The sequence below is a fragment of the Nyctereutes procyonoides genome, unplaced genomic scaffold, assembly GCF_905146905.1.
Source record: "Nyctereutes procyonoides isolate TBG_1078 unplaced genomic scaffold, NYPRO_anot_genome, whole genome shotgun sequence".
Lineage (NCBI taxonomy): Eukaryota > Metazoa > Chordata > Mammalia > Carnivora > Canidae > Nyctereutes > Nyctereutes procyonoides.
Genome location: NW_026575145.1, coordinates 3,866,096 through 3,885,722, shown reverse-complemented (window position 1 = coordinate 3,885,722; position 19,627 = coordinate 3,866,096). Strand labels below are relative to the sequence as shown.

Below are 19,627 nucleotides of genomic sequence, written 5' to 3'. Positions count from 1 at the left end.
TTTGTTCATTTAAAGTCAGAACCAGAATGAGGCTTTACCAAGAATCAGATTTACCATGCAAGAGCCATGTTGCTCAGTCAGTTATATGAGGAAAGGTTAGCTGAGGACTCAAGGGCCTAAGTCTCAGAAAAGGTATGCTTTCAGGCCATGTGTTTGATTCTCTTTTAGGACCTGTAAAGACAGCATATTAGTGAAATCTCCAGAAATAAACGTCAAACCAAGGAGTCAGAAATACTTAGTTTGTTATTTTGCGGTGCAGTTTGTGTTCTTACATGTAGGGGAATCAACTAATTGGCTAAATTAAGGAAAAACTAGAAATAATCTTGCTTGCATATTTTGTGGGTAAACTGGTTAGCTGACAGCTACAAAAAAGTTATTCTGCCTTTGTGTAGGAAGCCTGAGGATATTAAAGAAACCATTTTAGTTGTTTTAAAAAGATATTTTAGCTATATAACATATATGACAACATTTCTAAGGTCTGCCAGTCACCTTCAGTTAGCACTGCTACTTTAAGCCAGATATGCATCATTTCCCTCATTGAAATTTCTTCCTAATCATTAAAAAAAAAAAAAAAGATTTGGAAGCAAATAGGAGAATGGTATATCTAGTCGATGAAATATTAGATAGCCTTTAAAAATGCACAAGAGGGACGCCTGGGTGGCTCAGTCGTCAAACATCTGCTTTAAGCTCAGAGCGTGATCTGGGGTCTTGGGATTGAGTCCTGCATTGGGCTCCCTGTGGGGAGTCTGCTTCTCCCTCTGCCTATGTCTCTGCCTCTCTCTTTGTGTCTCTTGTGAATAAATAAATAAAATCTTTAAAAAATAAAAATGTACAATAATATGTGTATAATAATGTTCGCTACAAGATTATAATAGTGAAAAGTTGTGACAAAGAAAATGTCAGGAACTATGAGTCCAATAATGATATGAAATACTGGCCAACCATTAGAATCAGCAGATATATATGGATTAACACAGAATGATGTCTACAACATGATGAGCACTTAACTGTGTGCCAGAGTATTATGTGATCTATTTTTATTTTTTAAAAACACTGTCTAAAATGAATGGATAAAAATAGCTTATTGAAATATGTTTATATATAGAAAGAGAGTTCATCAATAGAAAGCTAATGAAAGAGGTACCAAAGAATAATTTGATTTTATATCTTATTTACTTCTATATTTTTGTATTTTTTTACAATAAGCTGTTTACTACTTTTGTAATTAAAGTTTATAGCTCCTATAAGAGGGTTTAACAACATGAGAAATACTTTAATGGTAATGTTGAGTGGGAAGTAATACTTCATATCTAGTAACAGTTATATTTTCTTCAAGTGTACATAAAAAGTGATTTGAATAAACACAAAGATGTTTCAGAAGGAGCCTTTAGCGATCAGAATAAACTTTCTTTTTTTTTTTTTTTTTTTTAAGAGTGAGCAAGTGGGGGCAGAGCAGGGGCAGAGGAAGAGAGAATCTTAAGCAGGCTTCACGTCCACTGTGGAGCCCAACGTGAAGCTCAGTTTCATGACCCTGAGTTCATGACTTGAGCTGAAATCAAGAGTCAGATGCTTAACCAACAGAGCCTCCCAGGTTCCTCAAATATTTGTAGATTTTTCGGTAGCAAAATTTATTAATCCATGACTGACTTCTACATTCTTGAAAATTCCCCACTTACATACATTCTCTGTCACTACCACTCCCCCCCCCCCTTTCCCATCCCCAACACCATCACTAGTTGTTATATGTATCTGGCATACACACTAATGTTCTGTCCTTTAAGCAGAAATTAATGACAGAGAAAATCTAAAATAAAATGTATTCCAGGGGTGCCTGGGTGGCTCAGTCTAGTCTGTTAAGTGTCGACTTGATCTTAGCTCAGGTCTTGATCTTAGAGTCATGAGTTCAGGCCCTGTCCTGTGTTGGGCTCCATGCTGGGCATGTGGAGCCTACCTTAAAAACAAAAAAAAACAAAAAAAAACCAAATGTATTCCATACTATAGAATTATTCTGGATTACTCACTATTTTAACTGGGTTAATATGTCTTCTTTTAATGTAGCTAATCAAAAGTTGTTGTGATTGGTTAATTTTTATTCTATTTAATACAAACTACTGTATAATCAGTCCTAGAAATACTTTGAGAAAGTAAAGTCCTTTTTTCATTTGGGGCATTATTTATTTTTCTTTGGTATTTTCTGGGTTAATTTTTGAAGATGTTAATTGGTTTTTCACAGAATTTGTTGAAGTGTAACAAGTTATCTGAGGATTTAGTAGTTCATATCTTGTAAGAGTCAAGTAGCTAAGAAGTTTTCAAATAGACATATTTTTTAATTTTATTGTTTTTCATTGTTACTTGATACTTGGCAAAGTTTGCAAAGAAGCATAATGAAAAAGCTTATAGTTTACCACTTGTCTAGATTTGATTGTGTATAAGCTCCAAATAAATATACAGATAATAAATATAATTTCTATTCACTCAAAAAATGTTTTTTTTTTTTTTTTAGTTTTTAAGATTATTTATTTTTAAGTAATTTCTACACCCAAAATGGGGCTCAAACTCACAACCCCAAGGTCAAGAGTCACATGCTCTTCTGACTGGGCCTGCCAGGCACCCCTGTTCACTCAGTTTTTAAAATATGCTATAGCCATATTGAATATGAAGTGATCCAGAACAATTGAGGTCATCATTGGTGAAGAATTCTGAACACTTGAATCATCTCTCATTTAGTTCTTTAACTATGATTGTTCTTTAACTTCAAAATTCTATCCTGGCAGTTTTATACCTTCAAAAGGGGCATGTGAAAAAAAAATTTGGATGCTGTAAAATTCTAGATATATAAAAGGATCAGACACTTGGTTTTAACTAAAAGATCTATTATAAGAAAATCTCCTAAGGGAACTGTGACATGGGTTACCATGTATACATTTTTATTTGGGCTATAGAATATGGCTACTGAATTTGCCACAGTAAGACTAGTAGAGTGGGGTGCTTACTGGTTCAATGACCTTTAGTTGGCATTTACTGTGTAATGCTCAAGGATGGCCTAGTGTGACAGTCTATGCTGCTAAATCAGAAATATTCTTTGCTCTATTCAAGTTGTTTTTTAATTCTGTCATTTACATTCTTTCCTTCCTAGCTGCCAGATGTGTACTTTAGGAAGGTAGGTACAGAAAAAGTTTGGGGTAAAGTAATAAATAGAAGCAAAATTATAGAATTTCTATTATGGAATGAAAAATACTGTTAGTATTTCACCATAATATATGTGGATGTTTATTTATATTATTGTATACTTGATAAATTTAATATTTTTCTTTTAATCTGAATTTCACAATTAGGTCTAAATTATCCTGTCATATTTATTACCAAGTAAATGTAACACAAATTTGCTAATTTATTATTCTCTTATAGTTTTCAGCATATGATTTCATCCCATCTCCAAAATTAAAGCCCTCTCAAGGAATGCCAGTCAATGATGATTTATGTTTTAGCAGAAAAAGAGTGTCAAGAAACTTATTTCAGAATAGCCGGGATTATAACCCAGATTCTCTTCCTGTATGTACTGCTGGTAAGTAAAAGATGCTGGTAATGGACATGTTAGAAACTAAGTTAAAGCTCGCTAAACTTAATAATTCATTTAAGAGCTCAAAGGATTTATGATCTAGTAGACAGTTTATTTGCTAAAGATCTGGTAAGAATGGGGGGCCTGGGTGGCTTAAATCGATTGAGTGGCCCACTCTTGATTCTGCTCAGGTCATGATTTCAGCGTTGGGAGATCCAGCCCTGTGTCGGGCTCCAGCAGAGTATGGAGCTTGCTTGGAATTCTCTCTCTCTCTCTCCGTCTCCCCCACCTCCCCCACTCGCTTGTGCATGCTCTTTTCTCACCTGATCTCAAAAAAAAAAAAAAAAAAAAATCTGGTAAGAATGGACACTGATATAATTGTTTCCTAAGACCCTGGAAGGGCTTCTCACTGAAACCCTTTAAGTAGTAATGTAAGGTAATATTTACTTAATCAACAATCCACATTTATTGAGTGTCTCCTCTATGTCAGATACTCTGCTAGGTACTGGGGTTATGGCGGAAAGTTTATAATAGAACTACCCTATGATCCAGTAATTGCACAGCTAGGTATTTACCCAAAGGTATAAAAATACTGATTCAGAGGACACATGCACCTGATGTTTATAGCAGCATTATCACCAATGGCCAAATTAAGGAAAGAGCCCAAATGTCCATTGACTGATGAATTGATAAAGAAGATGTGGTATTAAAAAAAAAAAAAAAGATGTGGTATAGAGGTACCTGGGTGGTTCAGTCAGTTAAGTGTCTGCCTTTGGCAAAGGTCATGATCCTGGGGTAGCACCTGAGATCGAGCCCTGCATCAGGTTCCCTGCTCAGCGGAGAGTCTGCTTCTCCTTTTGCCTTTACCCCTGCTTGTGATCTCTCTCTCCCTCTCTCAAATAAATAAAATAAAATCTTTAAAATAAATAGGTGATGGATATTAAGGAGGACACTTGTTGGGATGAGTACCATGTACTGTATATAAGTGACGAACCACTAAATTCTATACCTGAAACTAATATTATACTGTATTTTAACTAACTGGAATTTAAATACAAACTTCGGTTGGGAGGGGAGAAGAAAAGCCAGATCTGGGGAAATGTTCCCTGGTAAGAGGAGGAAACGTAGAAAGAAAGTTTTTTGTATATATCTTTCAGTATACCTTTTTTTGTACTTTTCTGGTCTCTCTTCTGTTCTTGAACTCCTGATACTAATCAGATGTGCCAATAGCAAAACTATCCCTTTCTTGCCTGCCTAGTTCACTGTACAATTTACTCCTATAGTTATTCCTATACAAATGAAATCAATATTTCTGAAATTGGATGTATTTATGAAATAAAGTTAACATTTGTTTTTATGTTTTTCTCTTCCTTCCAAAGGCAGTACTGGGACTCATCAGACAAATGTTTCTGGCAAATATGGACAACTTGGATTTTCACAGATATTTGGGAAAACTGGAAGTGTGGATTCTGACTTACAGTACCTCGGGACAACTAACAATCATCAAGATAAAGGTTTAAATTTCAACTTTATTTGAATATAAATGATTTATGAATATTATGTGGGATTTCCAAATGTTGTTTGCATGTTATTTTGTGAAACATAATTTTTTTTATTCATTGCAAAAAAGAAAACAATGTATTTTTTTCTTTTTTTAAGATTTTATTTATTCATGAGACAGAGAGAGAGAGGCAGAGACATAAGGCAGAGAGAAAAGCAGGCTCCTCACAGGGAGCCTGATGCGGGACTCGATCCCCAGACTCAGGATCACACCCTGAGGTAAAGGCAGATGCTCAACCACTGAGCCACCCAGGCTTCCTGATGTTGTATTTTTAATAATTTTAATAATTTTTTAAAAATAATTTCCCCTAAAATGTTAGATTTAATAATCTTAATGTAGGGACACTGGATGCCTCAGTGGTTGAGCATCTGCCTTTGGCTCAGGGTATGATCCTAGAGTCCCAGGATCAAGTCCCACATTAGGCTCCCTGCATGGAGCCTGCTTCTCCCTCTGCCTATGTCTCTGCCTCTCTGTGTCTCTCATGAATAAATAAATAAAATCTTTTAAAAATAATAATAATCTTAATATAAATATGGTGAAAATTAGAGAGTTTATTTTATTTTATTTTTTTTAAGATTTTATTTATTTATTCATGAGAGACACAGAGAGAGGGAGAGAGGCAGAGACACAGACAGAGGGAGAAGCAGGCTCCATGCAAGGAGCCCGACATGGGACTCGATCCTGGGTCTCCAGGATCATGCCCTGGGCTGAAGGCAGTGCTAAGCCGCTGAGCCACTCAGGCTGCCCATAGAAACTCATGGTGGAGATGAGCATTTTAATACCAACTGATTAAAAACATTATTCATTAAGAAGTACTGTGTTAGCAAAAGACAGTTATTTTCTATACCAGTTTTAACTTTTTTTGAGAGAGAGAGAGTGTGTGTGCCTGTACAAATTTCAGGGGAGGGAGAGAGAGAATCTTAAGCATGGAGGCATGAGGGCCTCCATCTAAAAACAAAACTACTTTTTCAACCTGAGCCAAAATCAAGAGTCAGATGCTTAACCAGCTGAGCTACCCAGGCACCCTAGCAGTTATAACTTTTTTTTTTTTTTTTGCAGTTATAACTTTTAAGGCTGCTTAGAATTTATTAAATCTCCTGTAAGGAACCATAACTTCCTGACTAGCTATCATTTCAGATATCTTATATGTCTCTAAGATATAGAACGTAAGGAAGGACTTCAGGCTGGTTGACAGTTATATGAATTTTGGATTTGAAGGGAATTCTTTAATGTCTATGTTAATTAATAGCTTTATCAGTTATTATTTAGAGGTAGATCAAATGAAATATTTCTAGCGGTATTTTAATTTTTGTTGCATATCCTTTATTAAAGTTTTTGGAATAATAGGGATGTATCCCATCTTTGTTAATGAAAAGTAATGCTCATTTGAAATCGATAAGGAAGATTTAATTAATATAGCACTTACATTTTAGTCCTCCACTCATCACAGAGGGTCACATGACGACATAAAGTTTTTCTTTATGGTGTTACTCCCTATAAAACAGTTCATCTTTCTTAATGATGCAGATATTTCCTGAATTTTGACTAGATAGACTTGGGATTATCTATTAGTAGAAGCAGCAAGGATTCTCTCTATTGCTTAGTCTCATCCTTTTTAGGATATCCCCAAATTATTTCATTACCTTTGATAACTACCTCCACTCTCAGTGTTTAATCAGAACTTCACAGAGGCTCTGGCTTTTCTGTGACCTCTCTGAAAAAGACCGGCTACTAAAGGGATATCATATTCTTCCAAAGTCAGCATTTAACTTAATAATAGGTTGTAGATTAAAAATCTATGAGGACCAATACCATGTCAACTAATATTCTCCGTGGGATTTTTGTGGAGACCTGGGTATAGATGCCAGATACCAAACCATCCAGAAGCTTCCATGCCAGTTTTAAATGTTGCAGTGATTCACACCAAACATTGAAAATATTAGTATATTTTTTGGCATTCTATTGGTTCTGTTTATGTGCATAAAAAGATTTGATATTTGAGTTCTTTGTAAGAAATATTTTTAAATCTCTTAATAAAAGGAATATATAATGATACACTGACATGGAAGCATCAGAATCTTTTAATAGAGCATTGCAGTTCAAATCAGGAACTTGAAAGTTTTTATTCTGCATGTCAACTTGTGACTTAAATCCCCTGTAGTGCCCTTTCCCACCCAAATAAGATTTAGGTAGAAATAAAAGTCCTAACCATGTTGTATATGAATTAAAAATAAATGATATATAATTATATGTAGTTCTTTAAGTCTTCAGAAGAAAATTTTTTTAGTGTATATAAGTTAGGCCTTTTGTTGTTGAAAATCTTCCCAAAAAATATTAAAGAAAAATTAAGGGAACCATAAATGGTTATGAATAGACTTTTGTATTAGTTGAGGAATAATTTTTTAAAAATCAAGAAAAATCAAAGTAAAGTAATAAAACACACAATAAATAGAAAGCACAAAATAAGGTGGTAGAATTAAAGCCGAATATGTCAGTAGTTACCATAAATATCAGTGGATAGAACTTACCATTTGAATAACATAGATGGGGCAGCGCGGTTGACTCAGTGGTTTAGCGCTGCCTTCAGCCCAGGGCCTGATCCTGGAGACCCGGGATCGAGTCCCACGTCAGACTCCCTGCATGGAGCCTGCTTCTCCCTCTGCCTGTGTTTCTGTCTCTTTCTCTCTGTGTCTCTCATGACACATAAATATAATCTTTTTAATAAACAAATAAATAAATAACATAGATGGTTTTATTTATTAAAATTGAAATGCTGGGAGGTTTTTGGTTTATTTTTTTTCCAATTTTAAAAGTTTTTATTTAAATTCCAGTTCATTAACATACAGTGTAGTATTAGTTCCAGGTTTACAATATAGTGATTCAGCACCTGTATTTTTGACGCTATCACAGAAAGGAGGAAAACCATATAAATGTGTCTGGATGTGGTTAAAATTCAACATCTGCATGATTACAAATTCATAGCAAAACTATATATAACTTTCTTAACCGGATTAATATCTTTTAATACCTATAGCAACTAGATTTAGTGTTAAAATATTAGAATTCACTTAATTTTTTTTAAACCTTAGCTTTTTTATTAATTTTTATTTAAGATTCTGCTTATTCATGAGAGCCACACAGAGAGGCAGAGACATAGGCAGAGGGAGAAGCAGGGCTCCTGGGGAGAGCCTGATGTGGGACTTGATCCCAGGACCCCAGGGTTACCACCTGAGCCAAAGGCAGACACTCAACCACTGAGCCACCCAGGTGCCCCTGGAATTTACTTTAAAGTCAAGAGTAAGATAAAAATGTTCACTGTTACCATTCCTTTTGAACATTTAGTTATTAATCCCTCTAGTACTTATTGGGAAGCAGGCACTGTTCTAGAATCTAAAGATCAAAATCTAGTAGAGGACAAAACAAACAAAGGAATAATAAGAAAAAAAATGACTGTTGTGAAGAAAAATAAGGCAGGGGACAGAAGGTGATAAGGAAAGTTTCTTTGAACTGAAAATGTTTAAGCAGAAACCCAAATGAAGTGAGGGTGTGTGTTACATGGATACCTGGAGAAAGAGCATTCCAGAAAGAGAGAACAAAGTACAAATGCTCTGAAGTAGGACCATATTGGCTTATTGGGCCAGTAGCAAGGTCAATGGAATGAGGAGAGTAATATTCAAAGATAACATGGGGCCTTGCAGGATATAGTATTTGGGAGTTTATCCTGAGTGGGAAGGGAAGATATGAGAGGTTATGGAGAGAAAAAAAAATAGCATGGTTTGACTATTTTTTTTAGAAGATCAGAGTTGCTATATAGAGAATAAGTTTGGTAGCAATGGAGGCAGGGTACAAAGCAAACTAGTTAGGATATGGCAGTTGTAAAGATAAGAGATGGTATGGTTTGCATTAGGAAGCAATGAAAGTGATGAGAATTAGGTGGGTTCTGATATACAAGGTGGCCATAAAGTTTGGAAACATAGTTAAGTTTATAATGTATGCTAATATAATATGAATACGCCATTTATTCTGTATTCACTGAAGTTTTCAAACTCAGTAATCACCTTGTGTTGCTAATGTAGGACCAGGAAGATTTATTAATGGACTAGATGTGAAGTTTGTGAGAAGAATCAAGGATTAGTCCAATATTGTTGGCCTGAGCAATTTGAAGAATAGAGCTGCCCTTTACCAAGAAGAGGAAATTTAGTAGAAGAGTAGATTTGACTGTGAAATCAAGAGTTTTGTTTTGAAAATGTTAGTTTGGGACAGCTGTCTCTTTAATGAAGATATTGAGTGGCATTTTGTTATTAGATCTGGATACAAAGGAAAATCCATGCTAAAAATTTGGGAGTCATTGTATTCTCTATCTAGGGAGAGCCTAGCTCAAACTTAAAAGTATAAAATTTGTAGAGGAAGAAACAAAAATTATCATTACTTTCAAATAAAGTGTGATACAATATGGTAATTAAGAGAACTTGGAAGCCACAGTGCCTGGGTCTGTATCCCAGCTTTATGATTTCCTAGTATGTGATTTTGGTAATTTACTTATCCCGGTTACATTTTTTCTTTAAATCTAAAGGTAAGAATAGTACCCTCAAGGTTGTCATGAGGATTACATTAGTTAATACACAGGGTGCCTGGGTGACTCAGTTAGTTGAGCATCTGCTGTCAGCTCAGGTCGTGATTTTGGGACCTGAGATCCAGCCCCAGGTCTGTCTCCCTGCTCAGTAGGAAGTCTACTTGTCCCTCTCCTTCTGCCCCTCCCCTGTGTGTGTGTGCACACATGTGCTCTCTCTCTCTGTTTTGCTCTAATGAATAAATAAAATCTTTAAAAAATAAATAAAAATACACTTTTCTAAAAAAATTAGTTAATATACATGAAGTGTTTAGAATACCACTTGGAACATAGTAAAGTGCTCAATAAGCATTAGCTCCCATAATTATATTATTAAAATTACTAGATTATCTACAAAGAAAATCTGAAAGAATATATAGAAAACTGTTAAAATATTAAACAATTTAGCAAGGTAGCCCAATATAAAGCCAGAATATAAGGTTAATAAAGTTACTAGACACTAGTAACTTTCAGAAAATACAATTTTTAAGAAAAATTACAGTATCAACAAAATCAATAAGTATATGGAAATCTAACAATATTTACATACCTTTTATTATGAAAACTAAAATATATTTCTGAGAGACTTTAAAAAAGACCTAAATAAACTAAAGGAGATCCCACATTTTTAAACAGGGAGGCTAACTATCAGGAAAATGGCAGTTATTCCTAGATTGATCTTAAATTCAGTGTCATTATAATAAAAAGCCCAACCAGGATCTTGTATAGGACCTGGCAGGCTGACCCTGAAATACATATAAAAGAATAGAAGGCCAAGAATTGCCAAAATAAGTTAAAGAAGATTAAAAAAATAGAAGGACACCCAATCCTGTTGGATAGAATCATGATAAATAAAACATTGTAATACTAGTGTGGGGATAGACAAGATAGACTATGAACCAATAAGAAGCCCCTAAGTGTGTGTGTATACATACACACGTGTGTGTGTTGGGGGGAGCTTTATAGATAAAAGAACAGTTTAAAACATGGCACTGGGGGATGCCTGGGTAGCTTAGTGGTTGAGCATATGCCTTTAGCTCAGATCATGATCCCAGGGTCCTTTACCTCAGGTCATAATCCTGGGGTCCTAGGATCGAGGCCCGTATCAGGCTCCCTGCAGGGAACCTTCTTCTCCCTCTGCCTATGTTTCTGCCTCTTTCTGTGTCTCTCATGAATAAATAAATAAAATCTTAAAAAATAAAATCAAAACACGGGACTGGGAAAATTATACTATCTATACAGAAAAAGTTAAATTGAATCTTTACCTTATACTACACAAGGAGAAATAAACACCAGATGGGATAAAAACCTGAACATAAAAAGCAAAAACAGGGGCACCTGGGTGGCTCAATGGTTGAGCATCTGCCTGAGGCTCAGGTGATGATCCCAGAGTCCTGGTATCGGGTCCCACATCGGGCTTCCCAAGAGAAGCCTGCTTCTCTCTTTGCCTATGTCTCTGCCTCTTTCTCTTTCTCTCATGAGTAAATAAATCTTTTAAAAAAACAAAAACAATTTAAACTCTTAGGTATATATACATAAATAACATATTCTCTTCTGGTTTTTTACAGTGTATGCAAGCCTCAATTTTGCCCCTAAGACACAGCAGACATTTGGTGGCCAAACAGAACGTACTTCATCACACTCTGGTCTAAATCCAAGTCCAGGAGGCTTCATCCTTCCATCCTATCCTCTCTCATCACCTCGAACTAGTCCAAAGCACACATCTCTTACCGTATCTCCAAAGAAGTCTCAGGATAATTCCGTAAACTTCTCTAATTCCTGGCCTCTTAAAAGCTTTGAAGGACTACCAAAGCCAAGTCCACAGAAAAAGCTTGTCAGCCAAAAATCATCTGACCCTCCAGGTAGAACTGATGGTAAAAATTAATACTTTATTGAAATTTATTTGTGTTTTTGAATTATTGCTTTGGAGTTAGGTTGTTTGATCTTTGAAAGCTAGTAAACTGCATTTTATTTCTCTGAATTAATAAGCATCTAGGAAAATATTTAATAGTATGTTAAAAAGATCAAACATATAATATAAAATGCAAATGAAGTTGTTATTTCTTTTCTTAATTTTATACTTCAAAATCCTTTTTCAGAATTAGGCAACTAATAATGCTTTGTAATGAACACGAATGTGAACAGCCTGAGAGCCTAAGTAACAATTTTAGCTTTAGAAATATAAAATGTCATTCATATAATTATTATAATTAATGTTTAGTATCCATTTATTCTACTTTTTTTTTTGAATTTTAGTGTATGTTAAATTTATTTTAAAGGGTTTTCTATTATTTGTTAACTAAAATATTATTTTCTTACCAAGAGCCCTCTCCAAAATATTGAAATTAGCATTTAAATTTATTCAAGACAGATAAATCTCAAAATAAAAAGTCTATTAAAAGCAGCCCTTGTATCCCACATACTTTCTTATCCCCATCCTCTTAGATGAAATGTTCCACCTTTAAACTACGCTGTAACACTGGTGTTCCAGTTTATAACATTACCATTAGGTCAATTTGTTGCATGGTTAGTCAGTTATATCCCTTTTTCTTAGCACTAAACCTCATTTCCTCCATTAATTTCTTCCTATGTTTGTCTTTCCTACAAGATCAAATATTGTATTGAAAGCTGAGAGTTTATTCAGTTTGTTCTCCTGTGTGCCCAGCATTACTACTTTGCATATAATAGTCATTCACATGTTGCTTACATAATTAAATGAAGCCAGGAGAATAGTCCTTCTGGCTTACTTGTGGACTTTACCATACAAATACTGGTTATGACAATGTCTATAAAAATAGAAATTTAACTTCTTATATTTAATATGAATTTCTGATGACTCATTTTTGTTTTAGTTGCTAGGTGACACTGATACTTTGATCTCATTTTAATAGTCTAATAAAAGATATTTTTTTTAAATTTAAAAACACTGTATTCCAAACACTTGTAATTATAACTCCCACTTCCCTGAAATTAAAAAAAAGTAAGTAAAATATATTTTTTCATGCAGGAGAAAATTCTCAAGAAAAACTTTCTCCAGTTCAGCTTACACCTGCCTTGGTGAGATCACCATCTTCCCGACGAGGCCTAAATGGAACCAAACCTGTCCCTCCCATACCAAGAGGAATCAGCCTTTTGCCTGATAAAGCTGACTTAAGCACAGTTGGACCCAAAAAGAAAGAGCCTGATGATTTTTGGAAGAGTGAAAAAGATAGTCTTACAATTGATCTTTCAGAATTAGATATCAAAGATAAAGATTTGGATCAAGAAGAGGTTAGAGCCAAATAATAATTTTTAATAATTTTTCAATGCTTGTAATTTTCTATAATATAATAGCTTCTATTTAAGGAAAAATCAAGTACTTTTTAATTCCATAACATGTTTTTTTATAAAAATATTGCATGATCCTTATAGAAAATGCAGAAACTATAGTGAAGTATTAGGAAGAAAACTAATCATACCAAATCCCACTACCCAGAATAATTTGCCATTAACAATCTAATGTGTTTCCTTTCAGTATTTCTTCTATGCATATACTATTTCTTTTTAAGTTAAAAGTATGAGTAATACAGCAATATATTCATACACTAATTCCTCCCAAATGAACAATTTGCATATTTGTTTCCTCTTTTTAGTTTTATTTTTTAAGATTTTATTTATTCATGAGAGACACACACACGGAGAGAGAGAGAGGTGCAGAGAAACAGGCAGAGGAAGAAGCAGGCTCCATGCAAGGAGCCCGACATGGGACTCAATCCTGGATTTCCAGGATCATGTCCTGGGCCAAAGGCGGCGCTAAACCGCTGAGCCACCTAGGCTGCCATATTTTCTATTTTTAAATAAATGAAACCTAACATAGTTCCTTCCCAATCTAGTTACTCCCCCTTCTCCACTGGAAGCAACCACTGTCACCATTAACTTGTGTTTTATGTGTTTTTGTACTTTTAATATATTAATATTTTGATATTTATTTTATAACCATAATTTATTTTGGCTTATTCCTAATTCTTTGCTATTGGAAACAATGCTGAACATTCCTGAGTATGTCTGTTTTGTATACGTACAAGTTTATCTTTATGAAACTGAAATACTATATACTCATCTTTGAATTCTCAGTTACTTCATTTATACTATAAAAATCCATTGCCAATATGACAACTCTGTACATACTAATTATGTCAGAGAAGGAATATGGTTACTATGTTACTACTACTATATGCACTATTTCCATAGATGCTTTCTTTTTATCCTATTAGTCTGCCTGATGTCAGGTTTAAAAAAGTGTTTTATATTAAATATGTAAACTGAACACAATGATATTTTGTGGTTTTAGTTTTGCCTGTTTTTAAGATGTAAGCATCATATACTGATAGTTTGCTTAATAAAATTAGTATTAATGCATATTCATTTTAAGGACATTTCTTTAACATTAAGCTGGTGTACCAAAATTGGTTCTTAATGAATTAATTAGTCATTCCCACTTCTGACTGCGTGTAAAATCTTTCCTTTCCCCTCGACTCCTAGTTTTATTCCACTGGTACTAGGAAGAGAATTCATTTAAAGGGAAGAAAGTTCTAGAAGAGACATTTTCCTTCATAACTCATAAATTTCATCTGATGCTATGTATTTTTGCGTTATTTGTATGATATCTTAAAAATAACCCTTTTTCTTTAGTGAATAATTGAAAGGGTAATTTCTTTTATATAATTATTGGTAAATATAGGAGGATAGTACTATTTTTAAATGTTCAACCTTCCAGGGATTTACTAGGGAAGTGACCATATAGTTGAATCAACCATCAAAATGTAAGTGAAATACAGTTTATGTATTTCTGGGTTCCTTAATTTTTTTTTTTAAGATTTTATGTATTTATTCATGAGAGACACAGAGAGAGGCAGAGACATAGCCAGAGGGAGAAGTAGGCTCCCTGCAGGGAGCCCCACGTAGGACTCAATCCCAGGACCCCAGGATCACAACCTGAGACAAAGGCAGCCACTCAACCACTAAGCCATCCAGGTGGCACAGATTTCCTTAATTCATTCAAGGTTCCATTCCCGACTTTTAATATATTTGTTTGCAATGGCAATTTCTACTCTACATCTCTAGAAATACTTGGCTTCATAAGTCATATACAGCCATCTGTTGTTCTCAGAACTCTAACAATGACAAACTTGATATAAACTTCAAATTTTATTTATTTATTTATTTATTTATTTATTTATTTATTTATTTATTTATTTATTTATTTATAAATTTTTATTTATTTATGATAGTCACATAGAATGAGAGAGAGAGAGGCAGAGACACAGGCAGAGGGAGAAGCAGGCTCCATGCACCGGGAGCCCGACGTGGGATTCGATCCCGGGTCTCCAGGATCGCGCCCTGGGCCAAAGGCAGGCGCTAAACCGCTGCGCCACCCAGGGATCCCCTAAACTTCAAATTTTATAAAGCTGATTACTTTTCACAGAATTTTTAAATGGCCACCATCCATACACCAATGCCCTAAGATTAGCGAGACCTCACTAACTTCAACTCTGATGTCTACCATCTGATTCAATGAGTCCTTTACTAAATAATTTTATTATATTAGTCATTGTTCTCAGTGCTGGAAATACCATGGTGAATAATAGCTTAAGATCCTTCTTCTTAAAGGCGCTTACAGTCTTGTTTATAAATTGGTTGTTTATAAAATATGTATCTTTACTCTGTACAAATATGTTAATATCCATCTTGTTAGTACCAGATTGGAGAATGGCTAGCTAGGTATAGTGAATGGAATTTAAAATCTAAGGATAACTTTTACTCGCATAAATGTTTTGTAAAGTTAATTGTTTTTATTTTTTTCTTAGATGCAGAGCTCTCTTAGGTCCCTTCGTAATAGTGCAGCTAAGAAAAGAGCAAAACTGAGTGGCAGTACTTCTGATCTTGAAAGCCCTGATTCAGCAATTAAGCTCGACTTGATTATGGACTCACCATCTCGATCTTCCTCTCCAAACATCAGCTCTTACAGTGAAAGTGGAGTTTACAGCCAAGAATCATTGACTTCTTCTCTGTCTACAACTCCCCAGGGGAAGAGAATAATGTATTTTATTTTTTGACATGTTAAATGAATGCCAATCTTTAATTTGTAGTCTGACCCCTAATATCATATTGGAAAAAAACTTTAAAACTATGTATATTCTAGGTTTTAAAATGTTGAAGTACATTTAAAAGACAGTGGAAAAATTTACAGATACTGTCTTGCATGGCTTTCGCTTGGGACAGATGGAGAGAGAGAACACAACCTTTAGTGCAACTTAGAGCACCTACAATAATATAAGCCCATATTCCCCAAGCCCTATTTGTTCTCCTGCCTAAGATTTACCCTAATATTCTGACTTTTTTTTTTAAGATTTTATTTATTTATTCATAGAGACACAGAGAGAGAGAGAGAGGCAGAGACACAGGCAGAGAGAGAGGCAGAGGGAGAAGCAGGCTCCATGCAGAGAGCCTGACGTGGCACTCGATCCAAGGTCTCCAGGATCACGCCCTGGGCTGCAGGCGGCGCTAAACCGCTACGCCTCCGGGGCTGCCCAATATTCTGAGTTCTTTAGCTCTGTTCTGGATCATTGAATCTTTTGCAGTAAAGCTATACCTGATATTACTGCTTTCATTGAAAACTCAGCACCAATTTCCTGTAATTGGTTAGATAAGCTCTACCCAGCTATTACCTCGCTATTTCTTACATTTTGTTGTTACATTTTCTGTTAGAAGGTTAGGATTCCATGCCATAGCTTTTGCAGCTTTCCCAGAAGCCTCTTTATTGCAGTTCTCAAATTAGAGTTTTGACTGCCCCACAACTGACAAAGAATTTTTAGTATAGCAGTTCACCAAACTTTTCCAGATTACCTCAGTGACCTCTAAGTCTTAAACAGTGATCCCACCTTGATTTCTGAGAATTTCTGTAACTCTATTCTAGGATTTTGGGGAATATCTTCCTTCTTTATTTTGGACAAAAACCTAAGAGTAGAATTGTTAGGTCATAGAATTTATCTTTTTAAATAACTGCTGAACAGTTTTCCAGAATACTTGTGCAATTTTATACTCTCACTAGCAAAGTATGAGAGTTCCAGTTGTTTCACATCCTTGTTTATATTTGTTGTTGTCAGTCTAGTCTTATTTTTATTTTGTTGTTGTCAGTCTTTTTAACTTTATTTTCCTTTGATTTTATCCTGAACCAATCTCTACATTTTTAACTTAAGTAGCAGCTTATTTTACAGTTGGAAAGTTTTCTTACTGGAAATTACTTTGTTGTAATTACCTGGGTAAAATAATGCAGTATATTTACAAAATTTATTTGGAACAGCTACATGGGCTAGTGAAGTGACTACATTTATGTTTAGTTACCAGACATTTGAAATAGGTATTTATCTTTTAGACCTAAAGTCCTTCCTTTATCTTCTATGAATGTGAAATTTTATGTTAAATACTCCTACAGCTGTAAGGTCCTATAAATAATTTGGAACCCAGCTGGGTAGAAAAGTTCATTTTATACTATAATATTTAGAATTTGCTATTCCCTATGTTGTTTCATGGAATTATTCCCTTAGATACTGAACTCTGTAAGAAAGAGTTCAATATACCTTCATTTCTGGACCAAATTACCTTTAATGAATTTCATATTTCCACATTAAATTTAATAGATTTAAAACAGCTATTCTTATCCAGCTTGCATCTTGCCTTACAAATCATGGCAAAGAAAGCTAGTACTACCTCATGTGGAGCTTTCATCTTTAAGTAGGTTGGAAAGGAAAAACTCTTGAGAATCACTTTTCTAGAGATTAAAGTATTTTCTTTCATTCAAGTCAGATACATAGTATAAATGTAAATTGACTAAAAACCTGTCATCAATTCTAGAGAAATTATTCCTTTTTTTTTTTTTAAGATTTAATTTATTCATAAGAGACACAGGCAGAGGGAGAAGCAGGCTCCATGCAGGGAGCCCGATGTGGGACTCAATCCCGATGTGGGACTCAATCCCGGCACTCCAGGATCATGCCCTGGGCCCAAGGCAGGCGCTAAACTGCTGAGTCACCCTAGGGATCCCTGAGAAATTATTCTTTAAAAATATTTAGCACTGACTTCTCACTAGGCCAATTAACAAATATGCTTACCCACCTACTAAGAAATATACTCCTTTGTAAAATCTCTTTGTAATATCCATCACTGTCTTTTTGATATTACAATGCTTAATTAATTTAAAAGTTTCTTTACATTCAGATTTAACATTCTTCAGTTGCTTTCTTTGTGGGGGGAAAAAAAAGCCTTTAGGTCTTTATAATGTCAGGAAAGTTTAAAAGAATAATCCAGGAAGAAAGTGGCATTTGCTAATCAACCTACTTGTTGCTTATCTCTAATATATAGTGTAGTCAAGTCTCTTTTTTTGCATTATTACCTATAAGGAAAGATAGTATAGTAGATACATAGGAATCATTTGCTTTAGTTTCAGAATGAACTTTCTTTGGATCAGTTTTTTGTTTTGTTTTTTTTATTTGGACCCAACAAAAGATTATAAAGTACAAGTTGGAGAATCTTCCCTGCCTTTGGCAATCCTCTCATGAATAATTAAGAATTGCTTATATGTTAAATGGTTGAGAGTTCAAAAAGTGAACTAGGAATACCAATAAATATTTTTAGCTATAGTTTTTCATAATGCTCTTGCCTTACTATATAAGAATGTTGAATTAGCTTTAGGCCTTAAATGCTTATTAAAATTACTTTGTTTCATTCTAGGTCAGATATATTTCCAACATTTGGAAAAAAACCTTGTCCAACAAGACTTTCTTCTGCAAAGAATAAAAACTCTGAAATAGACCAAAGCCTCACTGCAGGTATTTTATAACTTTTTAAAATGTGATTTATAAACAGTATGATTAATAGCAAAAATGGTAAAAAAAAAAAAATACATTTCAGATGTAGAATTTTTGTAGTTACCAGTTAAGACTAATCATCTTTTCAACTCCTTAAAAGGCCTTATACTTGCCAAAAAGCAAGAATAAGTATTGTATTGTTCTTGGAAGTAAAAATATTTACCTAAATAATGGATCCCCCTTTAAGCCCATAGGTGTACCTATCTCTGGCTTTTCCATCTGGACATTTTGGTTTAATTGATATGGAATGTGACCTGGCTGCCAGAGTTTTGAAAACCCTCAGGATGATTCTAATATGCAGCATAGTTTGGAAGCCACTAGGCATCACAAAAGACAATTTGTTTTAAAAACAACACTTAACTAGTAGTTAAGTTCATTTGTATCTTGTTAAGAATTTCGTGAAGTCTGTAACATATAGAATTTTTCAGAAAATAGATTTAGTTATGGGTGGGGGGATGGATGGGGTAACTGGGTGATAGGCACTGAGGAAGGCACTTGATGGGATGAGCACTGGGTGTTATACTATATGTTGGCAAATTGAATTTAAATTTTAAAAATGTAAAAAAGAATAGACTTAGTTATTGGAAAATATTTGGATTCTGATCTATTTAGGATGGGAACTGTGTGATTCTTCTTTATGATTGGTAAAACTGTATTGGATTATGAGTGAATTATATAACAAATTGGAATTTATTTTCACATCTCAGTATAAAAGTCCTAATGACTTTAAGGCTACTCTACCTTACATTATAATTTCGTCTCTAAAATATATATATATATATATATATATATATATATATGTATGTATTTAATTGTCTATTAAGTTTTTTAATTTCTTGCTCCTAAGTATGTCTTAATTTCATCTCCTCTTTTTAATCTCCACTATCACTTTTACTCGTTTCTTACCTTCCTAGCTTCCTAAGATTTTTCTCCAGCTTCAGTTTCATTCCCTATAATCCATTCCCCACAATGCAAGTCAGACTGTGTTGTCC

The 19,627-nt window shown here is 34.4% G+C and overlaps 1 protein-coding gene across 6 annotated transcripts in view; it reads left to right on the top strand.

Moving 5' to 3' along the window:
• TOGARAM1 (TOG array regulator of axonemal microtubules 1) overlaps positions 1-19,627 on the top strand; it is a 75,929-nt gene that overhangs the window by 15,035 nt on the left and 41,267 nt on the right. For 5 of the 6 annotated variants that reach the window (XM_055309092.1, XM_055309091.1, XM_055309090.1 and 2 more), the window contains exons 2-7: positions 3,409-3,565; positions 4,939-5,073; positions 11,298-11,603; positions 12,737-12,999; positions 15,576-15,808; positions 18,499-18,596. In XM_055309092.1, the coding sequence (XP_055165067.1) occupies positions 3,409-3,565; positions 4,939-5,073; positions 11,298-11,603; positions 12,737-12,999; positions 15,576-15,808; positions 18,499-18,596 (1,192 nt within the window). The remainder of the gene's footprint in view (positions 1-3,408; positions 3,566-4,938; positions 5,074-11,297; positions 11,604-12,736; positions 13,000-15,575; positions 15,809-18,498; positions 18,597-19,627) is intronic. The other variant, XM_055309089.1, reaches the window with a different exon arrangement.